This window comes from Kogia breviceps, chromosome 8 (genome assembly GCF_026419965.1).
Source record: "Kogia breviceps isolate mKogBre1 chromosome 8, mKogBre1 haplotype 1, whole genome shotgun sequence".
NCBI lineage: Eukaryota > Metazoa > Chordata > Mammalia > Artiodactyla > Physeteridae > Kogia > Kogia breviceps.
In genome coordinates, this window is record NC_081317.1 from 102,938,906 (window position 1) to 102,957,176 (window position 18,271).

General features: G+C 56.8%; 2 protein-coding genes across 4 annotated transcripts; both read right to left on the minus strand.

Annotated features, from left to right (window-relative positions):
* Positions 1-417: 417 nt before the first annotated feature.
* Positions 418-4,513, minus strand: REEP4 (receptor accessory protein 4). Its single transcript, XM_067040180.1, has 8 exons — positions 3,975-4,513; positions 3,091-3,163; positions 2,616-2,692; positions 2,404-2,524; positions 1,872-1,985; positions 1,319-1,454; positions 999-1,153; positions 418-905 (listed from the first exon to the last, which is right to left on the minus strand). The coding sequence occupies exons 1-8, from the start codon at positions 4,004-4,006 to the stop codon at positions 840-842; spliced, it is 774 nt and encodes a 257-aa protein (XP_066896281.1). The 5' UTR covers positions 4,007-4,513; the 3' UTR covers positions 418-839.
* A 3,038-nt stretch (positions 4,514-7,551) lies between these two features.
* LGI3 (leucine rich repeat LGI family member 3) lies at positions 7,552-16,342 on the minus strand. 3 transcript variants are annotated; one of them, XM_059072466.2, is made up of 8 exons: positions 15,898-16,342; positions 14,958-15,029; positions 14,061-14,132; positions 13,663-13,734; positions 13,491-13,562; positions 12,667-12,836; positions 12,348-12,512; positions 7,552-10,285 (listed from the first exon to the last, which is right to left on the minus strand). In XM_059072466.2, exons 1-8 carry the CDS (start codon positions 16,101-16,103, stop codon positions 9,468-9,470), a joined length of 1,647 nt encoding a protein of 548 aa, XP_058928449.1. In that variant the 5' UTR covers positions 16,104-16,342; the 3' UTR covers positions 7,552-9,467. The 3 variants fall into 3 exon arrangements, with proteins under 3 accessions (XP_058928449.1, XP_066895943.1, XP_066895944.1); XM_067039842.1 differs by having other exon boundaries at positions 12,348-12,479; positions 15,898-16,229; XM_067039843.1 differs by having other exon boundaries at positions 12,348-12,419; positions 15,898-16,220.
* Between the last annotated feature and the right edge of the window lie 1,929 nt (positions 16,343-18,271).

Here is an 18,271-nt window from a genome sequence, read left to right on the forward strand (position 1 = left end):
GAGCTGCCTCTAGGCCTGGCAGGCCCTTGGAGGAAATCGGCCTCCCCAGCCCTCATCTTCCGCACAGCTTCAGCTAATCCCCATGAGATTATCGTGCTGCCCGAGGTGCCTCCACACCTTCGCTCCCACTGGTTTCTACTCCCCGTCAAGGCCTGATCCCATCCCCTCCGGATGGGACTGCCGCCCCCCCCGCCCCCGCCCCCCGCACTCTCCCATCCGTGTTCTCAGAGGTCCCCAAGAGCTTTCCATAATAGTACTTGCTGCATCACAACAATTTGTCGACGCTATCCGCCCCAGAACACTGGGCCCCTCTGGCAGTCTGTCTGGCCTTTCAGCACTAGGTCCAGACGGGCCTGGGGCAGGCTGTTTAATAACACGTGCTGTGAGGACTGGGGCTACAAACCAGAAGAGACAGAGCACTTTTACGCATTTATTTATCAAAACTTCCACAAACCTGGCCTCATGCACCAACACAAGCCATACAACCAGGACACACACATGGCCTTGGAGAAGGCTGTGAAGTACTTTGAAGGACAGGAAGGAACGAACACAGCTGGGTGGGCTTTGGGTTTTGTTTTTCAGGGGTCTGGGGAGGGCTCTGGTTCCATACCTGGGAAGGTAGAGGGGTGAGGAAGACAATAAATAGAACCCTAAGCCCAGCCTGCTTTGGTACCTCATGGGTGCAGCCCCACACATGGCCCGTGACCGACAGCAAGAGTCAGGAGGGCAGCACCCAGGCAGCTGGTACAGGCAGGCCAGATGTGCAGCCAGAGGTCCCCTCCAAACAGTCCCAATGCCCTGCAGGGCACGAGGTAAGACGGGGCCAGGCTCCGTAGACCCTAGCTGTCCATGTCTGAAGGCGTGGTCTTTTTCCTTGTGCGAACCTTCAGGGAGCGCGAGGTGCCCTGTGGGGAGAGAGAGCAGGCACACCGTGAGAGATCCGGGCTGAGGCGGCCACCAGGGCAGCTCACTTCCCTTGTGCCTTCCTCACCACCGACCTCCCGCACCAGCGGCTTCCTCTTGACCACGCGCAGACTCTGGGTGCGGCCCAGAGGCTTCTCTCGGGGCCGCGCTGATGGCTGGGGGACCACTTCTGTGTCTGACCAACACTCATCCTCGGTGTCACTGTCCTGCAGGCCTCCTGCCCGGTACCCTGTTGTGGAGGAGAAGGAGGCCGGGAGGCAAAGCTGGGCACGGACACAGTCTGAAGGCCTAGGGCCAGCTGAGCCAGGCTTTCCTCTGGCCCTGGGGGGAGCCACAGCTTGCCTGGAGGAAGCCATCCCTCTCGGGACAGCTCTGGCTTCCTCTGCCCACTCACCGATGGGTGGCCTGTGGTGGGGTACCTGGTCCTCCAGGTAGAGGGGATCCTGGTAGGTGGGGGCAGGGGCATCGGAGATGGTGCGCAGGTCCTGCATGGAGAAGCTCCGCAGCCTCCCGGCCAGTGCGCCCTGACTCTGCAAGAGAGTGGGATCCGCTGCACCACCTGACGGAAGGGGGGCAGGGCTCCTGGCAGGAAGGGGCCTCAACCAGGGGAGCTGCCCAGGAAAACCAAGGCTGACCTGCAAGCAATCCCTCGGGCACAGGCCTCAGAACCGAAAAAACCACGACAAACTCCTAGCTCTGTGCCTCTGTGGCGCCAGCAGGAATGTAGGGCCCAGGGAGCAAGAGTAGCCACTCACGGTCAGTGTCAGAGCCAGGGAAGTTTGAACTTCCAGCTCTGTGCTCCTGCCAACACCCCACCTGTCACCTCTCACCCCTGTTCGCCCGGCCTGGACAGCTGCGATCTCCCAGCTCCCTGACAGATAGCTGGACTCACTCAAAAGGCCCTGGGGGTGGGGGTGGGCATGGGGGAGGGCTGGGGCCCAGGGCACCTTGGTGGCTGCCTGCACAGCAGCCGAGGCGGCAATGTTGAGGCCCCGCTTCCCAAAGCTGAGCACTGTCTCGTAGCTGCGCTCCTTGGCCTGCACGATGTAGGTGTCGATCTCCTGCGGACACGGGGTGGGGGGCGGGGAAGCTCAGGCAGACAGCCCTAGTCACTCCTCTGTGGCCCAGAGAAACCACTGGGAGCCACGCCTCCCAGCCCACCCCACCCACAGAGCACAGGGCTCCCCATCCACTCACCGGATCCTACACCTCAATGATTGGCCGTGCTCCAGCCTCCCCCCACCATCCCCAAACCAACTTCCAGCTGGTGTTTCACACCCCCAAAAGGTCTGTCACATGTGTCCCCATTTGATTTTCCCAGAAGAGGAGGAAGGCTAGGCTCTGTCAAGGCCCCATGGCTAAACAGCAGCAGGACTGGGATTAGAGCCTAGGTGTCCCCAGTGTCTTGAGCTGCAAGTCCAGGGCTCTTCGCCTCACACCCACTCCTACACTGCCCGCCCTGCCTCCCGCCTGGGGTACCTTCTCATGGCGAGACAAGGAGGGGTGGACGAACTTGCGGTAAAGCAGGCTGGCCCCCTTGGTATAGGGCGAAAGCAGCCACAGCACAAATGCCATCTTGATCTCGTAGTAGAAAGGGAACCTGTCAGAGCAGAGGGGGCAAGGTCCGCCAGGGAGCCAGGCCAGGGAGGACCAGCCCCTCCCCGCAGCCCACAGAACCCCAGTGCCCATACCAGGAAATAAAGATGTCTGTGAAGGTCTCCACTGCCATGAAGAGTGCAAAGACGATCCAGTACATCATCCACCGAACCTGGACGGGGAGGGGTGGGCAGAGAGGTCAGAGGCCAGCAGCTGAGCCTGCAGTGCCAAATCCCCTGTCCCAGGCTGACCCAGCCCAGAGATTCCAGAAAGCCCGTCCCACTGCATTCCCCTGGCACCTGGCTGGCCTTAGAAAGTTGCCTCTGAGAAACTGCCACTCATTCCTGTATCCACCCCCAACAGGCTGCACCCACAAGATCCTGCAAAGAATCCCAAGAGCCCATCCTCCATCCACACCCACTCTGCTCCAGGGTACGCCACCAGATTATACCCCTGGAGGAAAGGGAGGCCAGCTCGGACTTGCCCACCTCGCCAAATCCTACCTCACCCCCAAGGCTGTGGTTCCCCCCCCACCCTGAGCTGAGCCCCCCTGCCCACCCCCGCACTCACATATTCACGAATGTTCTTGGTCTTCACAGCCTTGTAGGAAGCATAAGTTGGGTACAGCATCCCAAACACCAGCCTGAAGAGCAGCCCCCAAAGCAGAGGGAGAGTGAGAGGAGCACCACTCCCCACGCCCCTGCCAGGTGGCGGCCTCCCCACCACCCCATGTTCGAGGTGGCAGTGCCTGCCCTGTTCTTCCCGCTTGGCTTGAACAACCTGCACCTGAGTCAGTGCCCTGGAGGCCACCTCCCCACCCTGCTGTTTACAAACATCCCAAGCCTGCCCAGGCCTGCACGAGTGGCCCACGGATGCATGATGCAGCGAGAGCACAGACAGCCACTCCACAAGGTGAGTGGGAGGCAGGCTTCTGAGCCATGAGAGCACCAGGCTGTTCACGCCCCTGGACGTGCAGTCAGGCCCAGGGCCACCAGACCTGGCACTGCCAGGTTGCAGGCAAGGATATTCCAGCCAGGTGAGGAGTAGGACAGAGTGGGCAAGCTGGGGCCAGGGTGGTGAGTCACGTGACTGACTGCTCAGATGGGAAGCCGGCACCTGGATTCTCTGTGCACAACGTGCCACATCCTGTGTTTGCCAAGGGGCGGCTGGCCGGCCTGTGGTCCTCCGTCCCACTCACCTGCCTGCAGTGAGTGTGTGACTGCAGGGGGTCGCCATCAGCCAAGTAGGCTTGAGTGCGGGGGGGACAAGCACACGGTGCCCAATGCCTTGTGCAGGTCCGCAGGTCCGTTAAACCTTGCGGTGAATGTTGGAGGGAAGGGAAAGGTGTGACATAGCTCAGAAAAGCCCCCTTTTCCACCAGACATTCCCAGCTTCCACCTCAGGGGCGGGCTGACATCCAGGGATAGAGAGGGTATTAGAGCGGCCATACTCACACCACCAGGCGACAGATCATCCAGGACACCATCCTGCAGTCTCGGGAGCGAAGGGAGATCCCTCCAGGAAGACGCCCAGAGGGACGCTCACGCCTGCGCTGGGATGGGATTAACAGTGGAGGTGTGGGAACCACAGGGGCGCTCGGGCTGCCCCTTGGTGGAGGCGGAGCCCACCGCCCACTAACTCCGCAGTGCTGGAAGCCTGAAGAATGGGGAGATCAGCGGGCCGGGGCAGGCAGGAACCGAATTGGGAGCCGGTACCGGCCGGCACGCTCTTCCGCCCCGCCGCTCGGGCAGTTACGGTTCCGACTCGCACTTCCTGCCCCGGAGAACCAGGCGTTCGGCCCTTGCCGGGGGCGCTGTGGGTCCCGGGCCAGCGGTGGCTGGTCGCAGCCAGCGTTCGTGTATGTACCCACGGCCCCAGTGTTCCAGTACACCTGCACCGGCCTCCGGGCGGAGTTTGCAACTCACTTGAAAGTTGCACGGAACTGGGCTCTGCCCAACCCCAGGTCTCCGGCTCATGGCGCAGGCGCAGTGTGGCCGCGGAGAGGGCGGGGCGAGGTCAGGGAGGTGAGAGGCCTGCCCCTTAAAGTGGCGATGCGCCTCCGACTGGTGGATGGGGTCCGTAGGTTGAGTAGCCCTCCGAATGGGAAAGATTTGGGGGGTAGGAAACGGAAACAAGATGGTGCGGATGTCCCTAGTGGTGCAGTGGTTAAGAATCCGCCTACCAATGCAGCGAACACGGGTTCAAGCCCTGGTCCGCCAAGCTCCCGCATGCCGCGGAGCGAGTAAGCCCGTGCGCCACAACTACTAAAGCTCCCCCGCTCTCCACAACTGGAGAAAGCCCGCGCGCAGCAACGAAGACCCAATGCAGCCAAAAATACATAAACTAAATAAACTTTTTTAAAAAGGTGCGATGGGGGAAGAAAGAAATGAAGGACATTTGGAGTCCAGAGTTTTCGCGGATCTTCACTAGCTCCCCTCTTGCCTCGTTTTCCCCCTCTGTGAAATGGGAATGGGCATGGACGTCCCCCGTTAGAGACTCAGGTGAGAACTAGAAGGTTTGGCTGGGCGCCAGCAAATCCAGGTCTTATAGCACTAGGTCGGGAGATCGGTAAGCGCCTCAAAGATGCTGAGGTGACCTAAAGGGAAAGTGGGGAGGAGGTGGAGGAGAGGGAACCTGAGGGACTCATCACCCCCATCCCGCTCACCCTGCTGAAGAGTGGGCTTCAGGAGTTGACTTCTCTCTGGGATACCTTTCCAGAGCCCACATCCCTGGGCAGGCTGATTTGAAAGATTCTGGGTGGAGTCCCCAGCCCCCCCATGTCTTCTTCTCCAAAAGTTTGTAATCCCACCTATTTCCGTGAGTTAAGAACACAGATATCCCTGAGAGCTTAACAGTATCAACGACTACCATTTTGTAGTGCATTTTTGAGCGCAGAGACTTGATCTTTACAAAAATCCTTTTTTTTTTTTTTTACCATTTAGGAAATAGGCTCAATGGTGGAAAGTAACTTGCCCAACAGCACCTGATGGTGAACGATAAATGAATGCTTAGATTAATCAGTCTTCTGAGGGCAGCTCTGGGAGGGGACAGGGAATGGTAAAGCTCCTCTAGGAGGAAGGTGTGTATCTGGAAGAAGGCGGGAGGCTCAAAAGAAAAGGCTTACAATATTGTAAATCAACTATACTCCAATAAAAAGTAATTTTTTTAAAAAAAGAGAAGGCAAACTGCTGCTTCTACGTGGGGTTGCATTCTTTGTACCTCTTCTGCTAGGTGCCTCGTTCCTCCCTCTGAAAATGGGGAGCGCATCATCCCCCCACCCCAGGCACCCCGCACAGCTTCCCTTCTGCCTCGCATGGCTGAGGTGAGGGTGACAGCAGAGCTGCCCAGAGCGTGGGGGAGGAAAACTTGGGCAGTTATTACTTTTTATTAGAGCCACAGTTAACACTCACCATCTATCAAAAGGATGGAATAGCTAATGATGGAGGGAAAGGAGGCTTCTTGGGAATAAATAAACACTCAGTGATTATATAGTCATAATTCTCATCATCAGTTTTATTGGTGTTGCTGAGTGGGAGAGCTTGCAGTGAAACTGGCCCACAGGAGAAATTCCCCCAAGGCCCTGATGCCTCCCTCCCCCTGCCTAATCACTTGCTCACATTGGCCCTAGCTCCCACCCTAGTTTGGAGGAACAAGAACCCCCCAGGGCTAGGATCCCCTCAGGAAGGTCCCGGACACCATCCATCTCTGGACACAGACATTGTAATGAAGGTGAAAAGTATCCTTGTCTCCTTGGAGCAAAAGGATATGACTGACCCTCTGGACAGCTCAGGAGGAGCAGGGGGTACAGAAAAGGGAATGGACAGCCATTCCTCCAGAAGGTAGGGTACCTGGGCTGACTGTGTGCATGTGAGCCTCGGGCCTTTGGTACCTGCTGCAGAACTGCCTCCCCTCCCCCACCTTTGCTGCCTTCCAGAGTCACCTGACCTCGGCATCACAGGCCTTACTTGACCCCCATTCGCTGGAGAGGAGCTCCCCTGTGCCCACTCTAAGCCAACCCAGCTGGGACCGTCTCTCACATGGAGACTCTTGGTTCCAAGAGTCTGTGCTTGGAAAAATCTAAGGGACAAGATGTCAGAGGTCTGCTCCTGAGAGCATGGAGGGGCGTGAGGCTGACAGCTGAGGGGGTCACCCTCTTGAGCTTTGGCAAAATGAGTGGACTCTGCCTCTCACGCCCACTCGTCCTGAGCTGTTGACACAGTCACCCAGTTAGACTGGGTTGCTAAGCAGCTCTCTGGACATATGATGACCCACCTCTGGCAGGTGACCAGGCAGGCATATGGTGGGCTCCATTCCCCATATGCAGAAAGCTGGGTATTCAGGGGGAGGAGCGTCTCCCAACCCTGGGGGGTGCCCTGGGGGGAGTGACAGTCAAGAGTGATGTTTATCTTTCTACTGGGCAACAGAGTGCCAACATGTCTGGGAGACTCAACCCTCTTTCCCTGGCAACCTCTCCCTGGCACAGCATGAGGGCCCATTCCCCATTTGAAAAAGCAGGACAGGCATTCCCAGGACAGTGTGGCTGGGGGGTCCCAAGAGATACCTGCTAAGCCAAGAGCACGTGAATGTGGTTTCAGTAGGTGGAAACCCAAACACATCACCTATGAGATTCCCTATTGTGAGGAGTGGGAATCTGAGGCTAAAGGTAAGATGTAGGGTACAGGGGCTCTGAGACTGAAGATAGGTTAAGAACCCTAATCCACAGACAGCAGGTCTCCCCAAAGATCAACCTTCTCCTCGCCCACAAAGCAGCCTTCTCTGAGCCACCTGGGTATCTCCTAGAGTCCTACAATCAATCAATCAATCAATCAATCAATCTTAGTTCTGTGCCAGACACACGATTCTAAGCCTTACATATATTAACACATCATAAATCTAATGCATTCAAATCACACGCTAACCCTCTCACACAGGTAGCATGATTAGCCACATTTTCCAGATGAGGAAACTGAGATACCAATAGGCGAAGGAATATGTTTGAGACCTCCAAGCTAGTAAGTGGCAGAATCAGGATTGGACAAAGTAGGTTTTATTATTTACTTTACAGAAGGAGAAGCTCAGCTTGGAGAAATCAGTCCACTTGCTTGAAATCTCACACCTAGGGCCGAGGGTGGCAGCGATGACACATATTTGTCCAGCAGAGGGGGGTGGCGAGGAGACGGACTGCTGAGCTTGTCCTTGGCCCTGATGGTTGGATTTGACCTGACCGAGAGACAGCCTCCAGTCTCAGTGGGCCCCAAGACTGTGACCTCCAAGAAGGAACCCTTGGCCGTGAGTCAGCCCCGGGTGATGGAGACTAGCCACACTCACCCGGCACTGGAGCGTCATCACCATGAACTCCTGACCCCAGCACCGGCTGACTTCCGGGTCCCTACTCACTCCTCAGAGGGAGGGGAGCAGGGAGGAAGGGGGTCTGAAAGCTGATGCTGACCCCCTGCAAGCAGCGGGGACAGACAACACAGCTCTGTTCTTAAGGAAACAGGTGCCGCTGACCATCACCATTGGATACCTGAGAGCCGTCAATGGGGTGGAAACTTTTTATTTGAAGCAAGTGAATCAGAGCATTGTCCCCAAGCGCCCCTGGGCATCCTCCTACCTGGAGGTCCCCACACAGTCTGGGCACAGGAAAGAGACTCCCCGCCCTGTGCCTTCCCTACCAGCCTAACATCTCGGAGCCCTCTATTCCCAGCGTACAGCAGAGGGCAGCAGAAGCTTGGCTGCCAGGTGCTGCTCCCACAGGACCCTCCCTCCCTCCCTCCCCCCTGCGGTACTCAGCATGCACTGAAAGGCAGTGCTCCTGGGGTGTGCCTCTGTGGTTTGGAGGGGCACCAGGGCCCCCAGGATGCTCTTCAGCCCAGCTCCACTCCTGGCACCTGCCCAGATGCCTCAGGGGCTTGCAGCGTCCCTGGCTTGGCCAGCCCTTGGATGCACCCAAAGGAGCCAACACAGCGCAGGGTCCATATCCCAATGGTGGGGCTGAACCAGGGGGTGGTCTGAGGCTGGGGCAGCTGCAGGAAAGGAAAGCAGAAAGGCTTTCATCTGGGTGGTCTCCCGTTCACCAGTGAGCTGGATTCAGGGTCAGAGAAGGAAACTCCAGGGAGCAGTGAGACGGCGCTGGGAAGAAGGCAGGGTCTGCTGGAGCTGTTGTTATTGCTTCAGGCAGAGGGGCTTTGCCCCCAGGAGGTCAAGCTGGTGCCCAGAGGTTGGCATCACCATTCCAATCGTTTTCAGCTGCAGGGTGGGCACACCAGGGGTGAGCAGAGGAGGACAGGTACTCTGTGCCCCTCCAGGAAGAGAGGCAAGGTCACGGAGGGGACCCGCTTTAGGCAGCGCTGAATCTGCATGTGTGCACATGGCGATGGGAGTGTAGACAGGTGTGTGTGCGTGTAACTGAGGGAGTCTGTCCGTGTCCACGTGTGCGTGCAGAAGGCGGGTAGCGTGGGGGAGTGCACCCGGCAGCATGAAGGACGTGGCCGTGGGCTGCAATGCGGAGCATAAGCAGGTAAACAGACACGAGCACCAACAGGAAAGACCAGAGGGTCGGAAGGATACGCTGAAGAAGCGGAAGGAGCGGTTCAGCCTCCAGCCCTCCCAGGACCCCTCCCTGGACCAGAGCATGTGGAAGGCAGCAGAGCAAAGGAGGCTGCAGATGTGGTGTGGGGTGAACCGGCGTCCACACTTGGGAGGGGCACCAGGGACTGGGTGGTCTGGTGCGTATACGAGACTTCATGCTGATTACGGTGAAAATTGAGTGGCATCCCTGGGCTAGAGTCCACGGTACGGTCCATGCTCACCGGGGGGGATGCGTACGTGAGGGCATGTATGCAGGTTGGCTACATGTGTCTCCACACAGGCAAACATGCTGCTCACCCGGAGGCCCCACCCAGCCTCCAGTGCTACCCGAGGAACCCAGAGGCCCCGGACCCCCTCTAGGCACTGAGATCCACCACCACGTGTCGGTACAGAAGTGTCTGTCCCTTGAAGCTGGGGGCCAGGAGCAGCTGGGCGTCCCCAGCAGGCATGTAGCAGAAGGCCCGAGGGGCCTGCACCGCCAGCTCCTGGAACCGCACAAAGTTCTGCCGCCCCTCATCCCACTGGTAGATCTGTGTGAAGGAGAAGTCGCTGCCCAGGGCCAGGTAGCGGCGTTCACCCACCAGGAAGGGCTGCAGGGCCAGCGAGCCCCTGGAGGGCAGCGCCTGTACCTCGGAGAAGCGGGTGCCCTCCCAGCGCAGGATCTTGGAGTCACCGATGTAGCGGCTGAGGCACAGGTAGCTGTCGCGACCTGCGCGGAAGTGTTTCACAGCCTGGGCATCAGGCACCTGGGTCACCTCGCCCTGGACCGCAAACTGCTTCTGGGTGCGACTCCACTGATAGATGACGGGGGCCTGGGAGCTGCTGGACACGATCAGGCGTGGCTTGCCCTCGCCGTCTACGAATTCCAGGTCAGTGTCACGGTGCCAGGCATGCAGGGCCTGGTGGGAGTAGAAGCCGTTCTGGTGCCAGCGGTAGAGGCTGGTGGCCCCCGCCTTGGAGCTGTCAGCCACGGCAAAGTACCAGTCGCCATCGATGCGGAAGGCCTCGAGGTCATTGGGCTTGCGCACGCGCTGAGGGTCGATGTCCTGCAGCTTGGTGAAGCGCGTGGTGTTGGGGTCCCAGTGGTAAATGTAAGAGCCACCAAACAGCTGGGCCACCACCACATACAGCTGGCTGTCCACCACCATCGGCTTGCAGTGCACTGCAGAGGGGGCTGCAGGACGGAGGGAAGCAAGTCAGGCAGCGTCAGGGGGCCCGCAAGCCCCTGCCCCACGCCACACCCTCAGAAAAGAGGGTTGGTCCCTTCCAACGGTGGACGAAGACTAAGTCTCTTCGCTACAGTATTCTCTCCCCGCTGAATATCCGCTGGGTGCTCAATGCTTTCTAATTGTCTCACAGCTAATAATCAATCTCAGCATCACCTTCCCTTTGCCCTTGACCCAAAGGTTCAAATATAAGCTGACACTGAGCACAAAGTAGGTGCTGCTAGATATCGACCGACTGCATAACCGTCATGTCCATTATTGAGCTTTTCTTGTGTACAGTCACTGTGCTAAGTGTGAACAGATTGCCTCAACGAATCACGCTGAAATACACCCTATTATTTTGTAATTTCACACAGAAAGGAACTGAGGCTCGGAGTCTTAGTGACTTGCCCAAAGCTACCCCGCTGGTGAAGGGGAAGGAGAAAGAGTCTGAACGCAGCCACAGCTGGTGACAAAGCCTAGGTAAACAGAGCCTTGGAGCCTTGTGTATGAAAACACAACCCCCCAAGAGCTCCCACGTGTGAGAGGGCTTTTATGTACAAGAACATCTGCACCACAACCAGACTGCCCGGACCCCTTCTCAGGCACCGGAGTCACGTGGGGACACACTCTCGCCTCTCCTGGTGTCCCCAGTCCTCGCCTCTCCTCTCCTGCTTGCCAGCGCTGCTTCACCAGCCTCCTCCTCCTCGTGACCCCACCTCTTTCCCAAGGGAAGCCTGTGCTGAGCCTCAGGCTCTGGCAGTCAACGCCCTGAGTCCTTTCCACAGCCTTGGTCTGTGCACCCAGATGCTGATGACTCCCCCAGCTCCTGAGCAGCAGCTTAGACCCTCCTTCCCCCCACACCCACAAGCATCTCAAACTCTGGCTGGCCAAGACTGAGCTCTACATCTACCCCCAAACCTGTGTTCTTGACTTCAATTTGTGGCTCCACCCAGTCACCCCATCCTGAATCCTGGGAGCCATCCCCAACATTGCCGCCCTCTCCCTCACCCACTGCTGACCAGTCCCTAAGTCCTGTCAACCCTCCCTCCTGCTTTCTAATACAGTTTGTGTAAGATTGGTATTATTTCTTCCTTAAATGTTTGATGGAATTCACCATCTGGCCCTGGAGTCTTCTTTGGGAGTAGGGTTTTTTATGTAACGACTTCAAGTTCTTTCATAGATACAGGGCAATTTAAACTTTCGGTTTCCTTTTGCATCAGTTCAATCCCTCCTTACTCTACCTCTCCGTCCACACTGCTGCTGTCCCAGTCCAGGCTCCAGCTGAACCCCTCCTGGCGTGCCCACCTGTCTTGCTTCATGCCTAGCACTCTCCACACTGCTCACAGAGGGAATTTTCCAAAATACAGATCGGATTGATTCATACACTCTGCTCAGAACCTGTCAATGGCCTGGTCCTCATCTCTCTCGGGTCTCGTCTGCCACTCTCCACCTTGAACATTATGCTGTCATCCTGTGAGCTGCTAATTGTTTACACGTGCATGCTCTCACAGCAGCTAAGCTGCTGCAGACCTTCTTGACAGCTCATGCTGTTCCCTCTGCCAGAATACCCTTCCCACATTTTTTCTCCTAGCTAAGTCTCCCTCAGCCTTCTAGACTCAGCTTAAACTCAGTGGATCCCAAACTGAGCTCACTGGCCACTCCTGTATCTTGCTTAGTTCTCTGGCACCGTCCAGTTACTTAGGCCAGGATCCTGGACATCACTCCTCCCTCTCCCTCATCCTTCAAGATTCAGCTTAGGCATCCACTCCACCAGGAAGCCTTCCCTGATTGCCCAGGGTAGGCCTCTCCTTTGTGCTCCCAGAGCATTGTGGTCATATCTTCCTCCTAACACCTACGTATTATCTGGATGTTATGTATGTATGTATCACCCTCCCCGCAAAGACTAGAAAGTTCTTACGTGCAGAGACCCTGTTTCATCTATCCTTCTTCCTATAGGAACTCAGTGAAGAGGAACAATGGAGCCCACCCCACCATAAGGACCACCGCACCCAGGCCAGGCACAGATACCTGGGATTCTATCATAGTCTCGAAGCTTCCTTTCAACATAGTCCCACTTGAGGATGGTGCAAGCGCTGGCTCCTGGCTGGGCCAAAGCCAAATAGAGGTCACTGGAGTAAAGGAAGGGCTCGGCCGACACCGCTGGGAAGGACAGGGTCTGGTACAGCACGAAATCTGCAGGGATGGGTCGGGGCGGGGGGTGGGGTGGTTAGGGAGAAGGGTAAGAGCTTTCTGGGTGGTGCGGGTTACTCAACTGGCAAGGCAGGCTGCTGGGAGCTTCCCTGGGGAGGCCCAGCCTGATGCCCACGGTGGGGCACCTTCTTCCTACCTGTGGTGATGCAGTCGAACTCCCGCAGCGGCAGATCCTGCACCTTGTGCTCTTGGAAGCGGGGCGGGCTGGCGCAGTAGATGGGCGCCACTGTGGTGTTGGTGTGTGCCAGCCACTCCACCAGCCACTTCACCTTGCAGTCACAGTGGAGCGAGTTGCCCCGCAGGTCCCTGGATCATGAGGGTGATGGAGGGGACACAGAGAGGGACAGGCTCCCAGATGCTCTGCCCGCCCAGGCCATCTAGGTTTTCAGAAGTAGATATTGTCAAGGCTGCTATTGGTTGCTCATGTGGCATCTTTGTGCCAGTTAGGAAAATGTTCCCCTTGGGGTGGGTGCAGCCCCGTGGACACGTGCTTGGCCAGCAGAGTGCGGGCTGAGTTTCATCCCCTACTTGCCTCCTTGGCCAGGTGCCTCTTGCAGTGTATGACCTGCACAACTATCTGTTGCATCCCAATTCCTCCAAACCTTCCACAATCCGGGGCTTTTGTTTTCTTGTAGAAATACTGATCAATGACCGTGGCTATGCTATCAGACCTTAACGTAGATTTAAATCAAGCATAGATTTTAAAAGCACATGTTTTAAAAAACATATATACATAACGACTCGTGTGCATTTTAAGAGGACCCACAGATGCCTTGAAGAACCCCGACTTGAAAGGCTACCAATCTATATATAACTCAGCCTAGCCTTCTCCCCGCCCCAAACCCAAACCCTCCAGCCTGTCAAGACCTTATGATCTTCCCAATTCTGGCTCCCACACCCCTCCCTCCAGGGATGTGTCCCTCTGTGCCATTGTCAAAAGAAGTAGGACTCAGGCCTTACAAGTCACTCAGGATGTCCAGGGGCCGAAAGATGTCTCTAGGCAGTGTCTGCAGGTTATTGTTGGCCAGTGAGCTGCAAGAGAGACCCCTGGGTCATCTGAAGATCGTGACCGAAGCCAAAGGCCACAGGAGACAGGGGGCTTTGGTCTGGTGTCTGAGTGTGATGTACTCACAGGTGTGTCAAAGACTTGAGTCCTCTGAAGGTAAACTTGGAAAGTGCCCAGATGTCATTGTTCTCAATGAAGCTGAAGAAAAGGAGAACTTGTCTCAGCCACCAGTCGGGATCCCAGACCCTCGACCAGCTACTTCCTATGCCCCACCTAGATTCTAGCCCATGACCCTAAGACGACAGGCTTCCATTCTGAATCTGGCGACATTAAGTCTGTGGTGATAGGGCATCCAGGCGGGATGGTTTAGGCAGAGGCATGGATGAAATGACCTTCTGCTTGGGTCCTGCGGTCAGAGGATTCAAGGGCTCTCACCCCCTCACCTCCCCCCAGCCCTCCTCACTCCCCCTCCCCCTCAGCCCTCCTCCCTTCCACTTCCCAATTCCCCTTTCCTTCCCACGCACAGGTACTGCAGGTGAGACAGTCCAGTGAAGGCATTGTCTCCAATCAGTGTAAACTTGTTGGAATTGAGTAACCTGCAGAGACAAAGGTGGATTAGAGCTTCCAATGGCACACCTGCCGCGCCAGCCCCCAGCCGGCTGCCTCACCCCCGGGCCATGCCTCCCACCCACCCTTGGGACCCCAGCAGAGAACCCCAGAGCAGCCTGGGCGGCAGGTCCAGGCAGGAGCCTGCTCTGGTCCCAGAAGCTCCCAGGGTCCCTATTTACTCCCTAGGGTAAGAACAGCCAGGGGCGGATCTCTCCTGTCAAGCTGGGTCCTTCCCCCCTGCTCTGTCTCCCACCTTCACCCCAGTCCTCTCCAGTCCCTCCCAGATGGACTGGCAAGTTTGAGGATAACCACATGTATTCTCTCCTGCAACTGGGGCTTCAAACATAAACAGCCCCTTTTAGAATTCCAGACCCTCCCGTCTTCCCTCCCTTTCAGTCCCCAGCTTTTTCTTCAGAACCTGATCCCTGGGGTCACTTGTCTCTAAGATGAGCTCTCTCCCCTGCAGTGTCCACCCTCTGGCTCCAGCCTAAGTTATTGCACCCAATTCTTTGGGATCTGCAGAGGAGGAAAGTCCGTTCCTAACTGGGCCCCACATACTGCCTTCTTTGTTTTTGTGAGCAACCCCCATCTTCCTTCCCCAAAACTGCTGCACCCCCCCCCCGCATCCCTCCTGACTCCCCGTTGCTTCACTGTTTGTGGCTCTCCCATTGGAGAGAAAGTAAGGGACACCTGCCTCTTAACCTCCAAAGGCTACTCACAACCCCTCCCCTCTCCCCAGTCCAGGATCTGTCCCCTTCCCCTGCCCGCCTCCTCCCCCTCCCCGGCCTTCTTCAGCAAGGCTCTGTCCATACAGGAACTGCAGCAGTGGCAGGTGGGAAAATGCTCCATCCTGGATCTCCGAAAAGGCAGCATTCACCAGCGTCCTGCAGGGGACACCTGAGTCAGTACCGAGGGGAGTATGCAGGGACTCTGCTGGGGTGGCACGAGGTGGACAGGGCAATGGTTTCTGCATTCCCTCGCCCTGGGAACTCCCCATGTCACCTGGCTCCTCCCCCAACTTGAGGCTGTCTTTCCCTTCTCACAAGCTCACTGCCTGCCTTCCTCATCATCCTCCCCTACTGCCTCTCTGAGCACTAAGGACCTCAGCCCAAAGAAGGTTCCATTACCCACACCTTTTCCATCATCCAGACACCCGCCATGTGCTGGGTGCTGTTGAGGGATGGGGGTGGTGGATTAGCATCTTGCTCTCAAGGACCACACAGCCTGTCTAGTTCCTGAGGCCACTTGCTGCAAGTGACAGGCTGGCCGGCCCGTGCAGAGTGGCTGGCGAGAACAGTGGCAGGCATCTGCCCATGCCAGGGCACTGTAGGCGTGTATCTCACTTCCACCCCTCCCCCTGCTGCCACCCTTCCCCCACAAGAAGTCTTCTGTCCTTGCTGTGACATCACAGGCAGGGGCCCCCATGCTCATGTAAACAACCCCCTCCCTCCAAGTCCAGAACCCTGCACACAGTAGGTCTCATTGATGCTGATGGTGGTGATGATTCATTCTTGGCCATAAACACCAGCTTTCCCAGCCACCGCTGCTGAGCCTGCATGACTGCAGAACTCCCAGCCAGGGCTGATGCCTTGAATCTCCAGTCCTGAGGACCCCCTGGAGCCCTCCTGGTCCCCACACTTTGTAGAGGTGGAGCAGGGGTTCTCCCCTCCCACTCCCAGAGCAGGTTTTTGCCTTCCTCCCCTCTCAAGCTCTCCCACTCCACCCCACCCTACCCCAGACCAGAGCACTCACAGAGAGATGACCTCGGAGGGCAGGTTCCTGGGCACTGCCTTAGAGTCCACGCAGAAGGCGGTGTCCCTGGTGCAGGAGCAGCTGGGCGGGCACGGGGGCGTCTTGGGGGGCCTCTTGGCGCCGACTTGCAGCATTAGGCAGAGGCCCAGCGTGGACAGCGCCAGCAGCCCGAGCCCCGAGCCCAGCCTGGCCCGCAGCCCCGCCATGCTGCCTGCGAGCTCCCGCCCCACCGCTCTCGGCCACCCCGCGCGCGCCGGCCGCAGCTAGGACCCCAGCTGCCCGTGGCGGAGAGCGACTCCTCGGGCCCTCGGGCGCCGGCTGCCGTCCCCTCCCCTGCTCGCTCCCGCGAGCCGAGCCCTCGGAGAGATGCAGAAATGCGCGGAGCCCGGGGCGAGCCGAGGGCTGACCGGCTGGGAGTACGCGGACTGCGGCGGGCGGCGGGGGCGCGCTGGGCGGAGCGGGGAGTCCCGGGCGGGGAGTAGCCACTGAAAGGAGTGGTTGCGGCCCTGGCCGCTGCACACCCTGCGGGCGGTCTCTGGGGCCATCTGCCGTGGCTGTGCGTGAGTGTGTGTGTGCGAGGTCTCCTCGCGCATCCTGCGCGCGTGCACACCTGTCTCTGCACGGGCACAGGCACAGGCGCATATTCCTCCGGGCAGGCATTTCTGCGCTATGTATAGATCCATGAACTTCCGTGTACCTGTGCGTATGTCTTGGCGCTCAGCGGCCTCTAAGCAGAGTTCATGGGCGTATCATGTGTCATAAATGACATGTGTGTGTCTGTGTTCACGTCTCCACAGGCTAGTAAACAGAATGTGCCTTTGTGTCTGTGGGAGCTGAAAGGGGAAATATCACTGGAGTTAGAATGGGAATGTGTGGAATTCCAGAACATTCCTCACTAAATAACCACAGCCTATTGGAGCTGGAAACGGCCTTGGACATTTCCAGTCCAGCCAGCCCTTTGTTTAACAAACGAGGAAACTGAAGCCCACATCAAGAGGAAAGCAGCCAAGCTTGATATCACATCTGCTACGTGTTGTGTACTCTAAATCGCCTCAACCTTCTGAGGTCTTTGGTGAGGCCCGTAGCACCCGAAGAAGAAAGTGACAGAGCAGGGATTTAAATCCACTCTGCCCAACTCCAAAGTCCACAGCCGTTCTTCTACACCAGGGGTTTTCAAAGTCCGGTCCAGGGAACCCAGAGGCCCTCGAGAACCTTCCAGGGAGTCTTTGAGGTCAAAACAGTTTTCCTAACAATGTTAAGACATTATTTGCCCTTTTCACTTTCATGCTCTTATAGAAGCACCCTGGAATTTTCCAGAGGTATCTTCTATTAAACTGAATTAACAAAATTAAAGAAATTTCCAAAAATGTAAAACAATGACTCTCTGCTCCCTGATATTTTTGCTTTGTAAAATAGTTTCTCTCGGGCTTCCCTGGTGGCGCAGTGGTTGAGGGTCCGCCTGTCGATGCAGGGGACGCGGGTTCGTGCCTCGGTCCGGGAAGATCCCACAGGCTGCGGCGCATACCGCCAAAAAAAAAAAAAAAAAAAAAAAAAAAATTCTCTCATTTAAAAATTTTGTTGTGTATGTTATAACATAGAATGGGTTTATTATTGCTATTTTAATTAAATTAATTCATATTTTAAAATTCCTCAGTAAGTACCAATGTGGTAAATATCAATAGGTATAACCCACGTAAACAAAAGCACTTTGGGGTCCTCGCTACTTTTTTAAGAGTGTTAAGGGGTCCTGCAGCCAAACAGTTTGAGAACTGCTGCTCTATACTGCATTATTTCCCAGGGGTGTGGAGGGGGTGTTTGATTGTCCCAAGAGCTCACAGGTACAGTCCGTTGGCTGGGCTCCCAGTCCAGTGCTCTCTCCATCAGTCCAGGAAACCGAGATCACTAGGTATAAGATGCTTCCCCAGCTGTCCCCAGCCTCTGCTAGCAGGGAATTCTCTGGTCTGAGCTTAAGTCCATGTTCTCCCAGCCAGGGATGCCCCTGACCTTGGAGGCTCACTTGCTACTGCCCATCCAGCTGCCTGTGCTGCCCTCCCCATGCCAGCTTGTGGGAAGACAAGCAGTGGGGGTGGGGAGACGGGCTGGGGCAGCTGGGCAACCGTCCCACCCCCGCCGTCCCTGGCACGGCTCTGCCCAGCACACAAAGGGCAAAGTGAATCTTGTTCATCCACTGCGGCTGAGGGGCTGGAAGGAGGAAGAGGGGAGGCACAAACAGGAGTGGCTGCCATGGGGTTCTCCATCACCCACATTCTCAGAGAGGTTTAACTCAGAGACAGACAGAGAGGGGGAGTCTGGGTCCTATTCTTTTCTCTCTGTTTTTTTTTTTTTAAGATTTATTTATTTATTTTTATTTTTG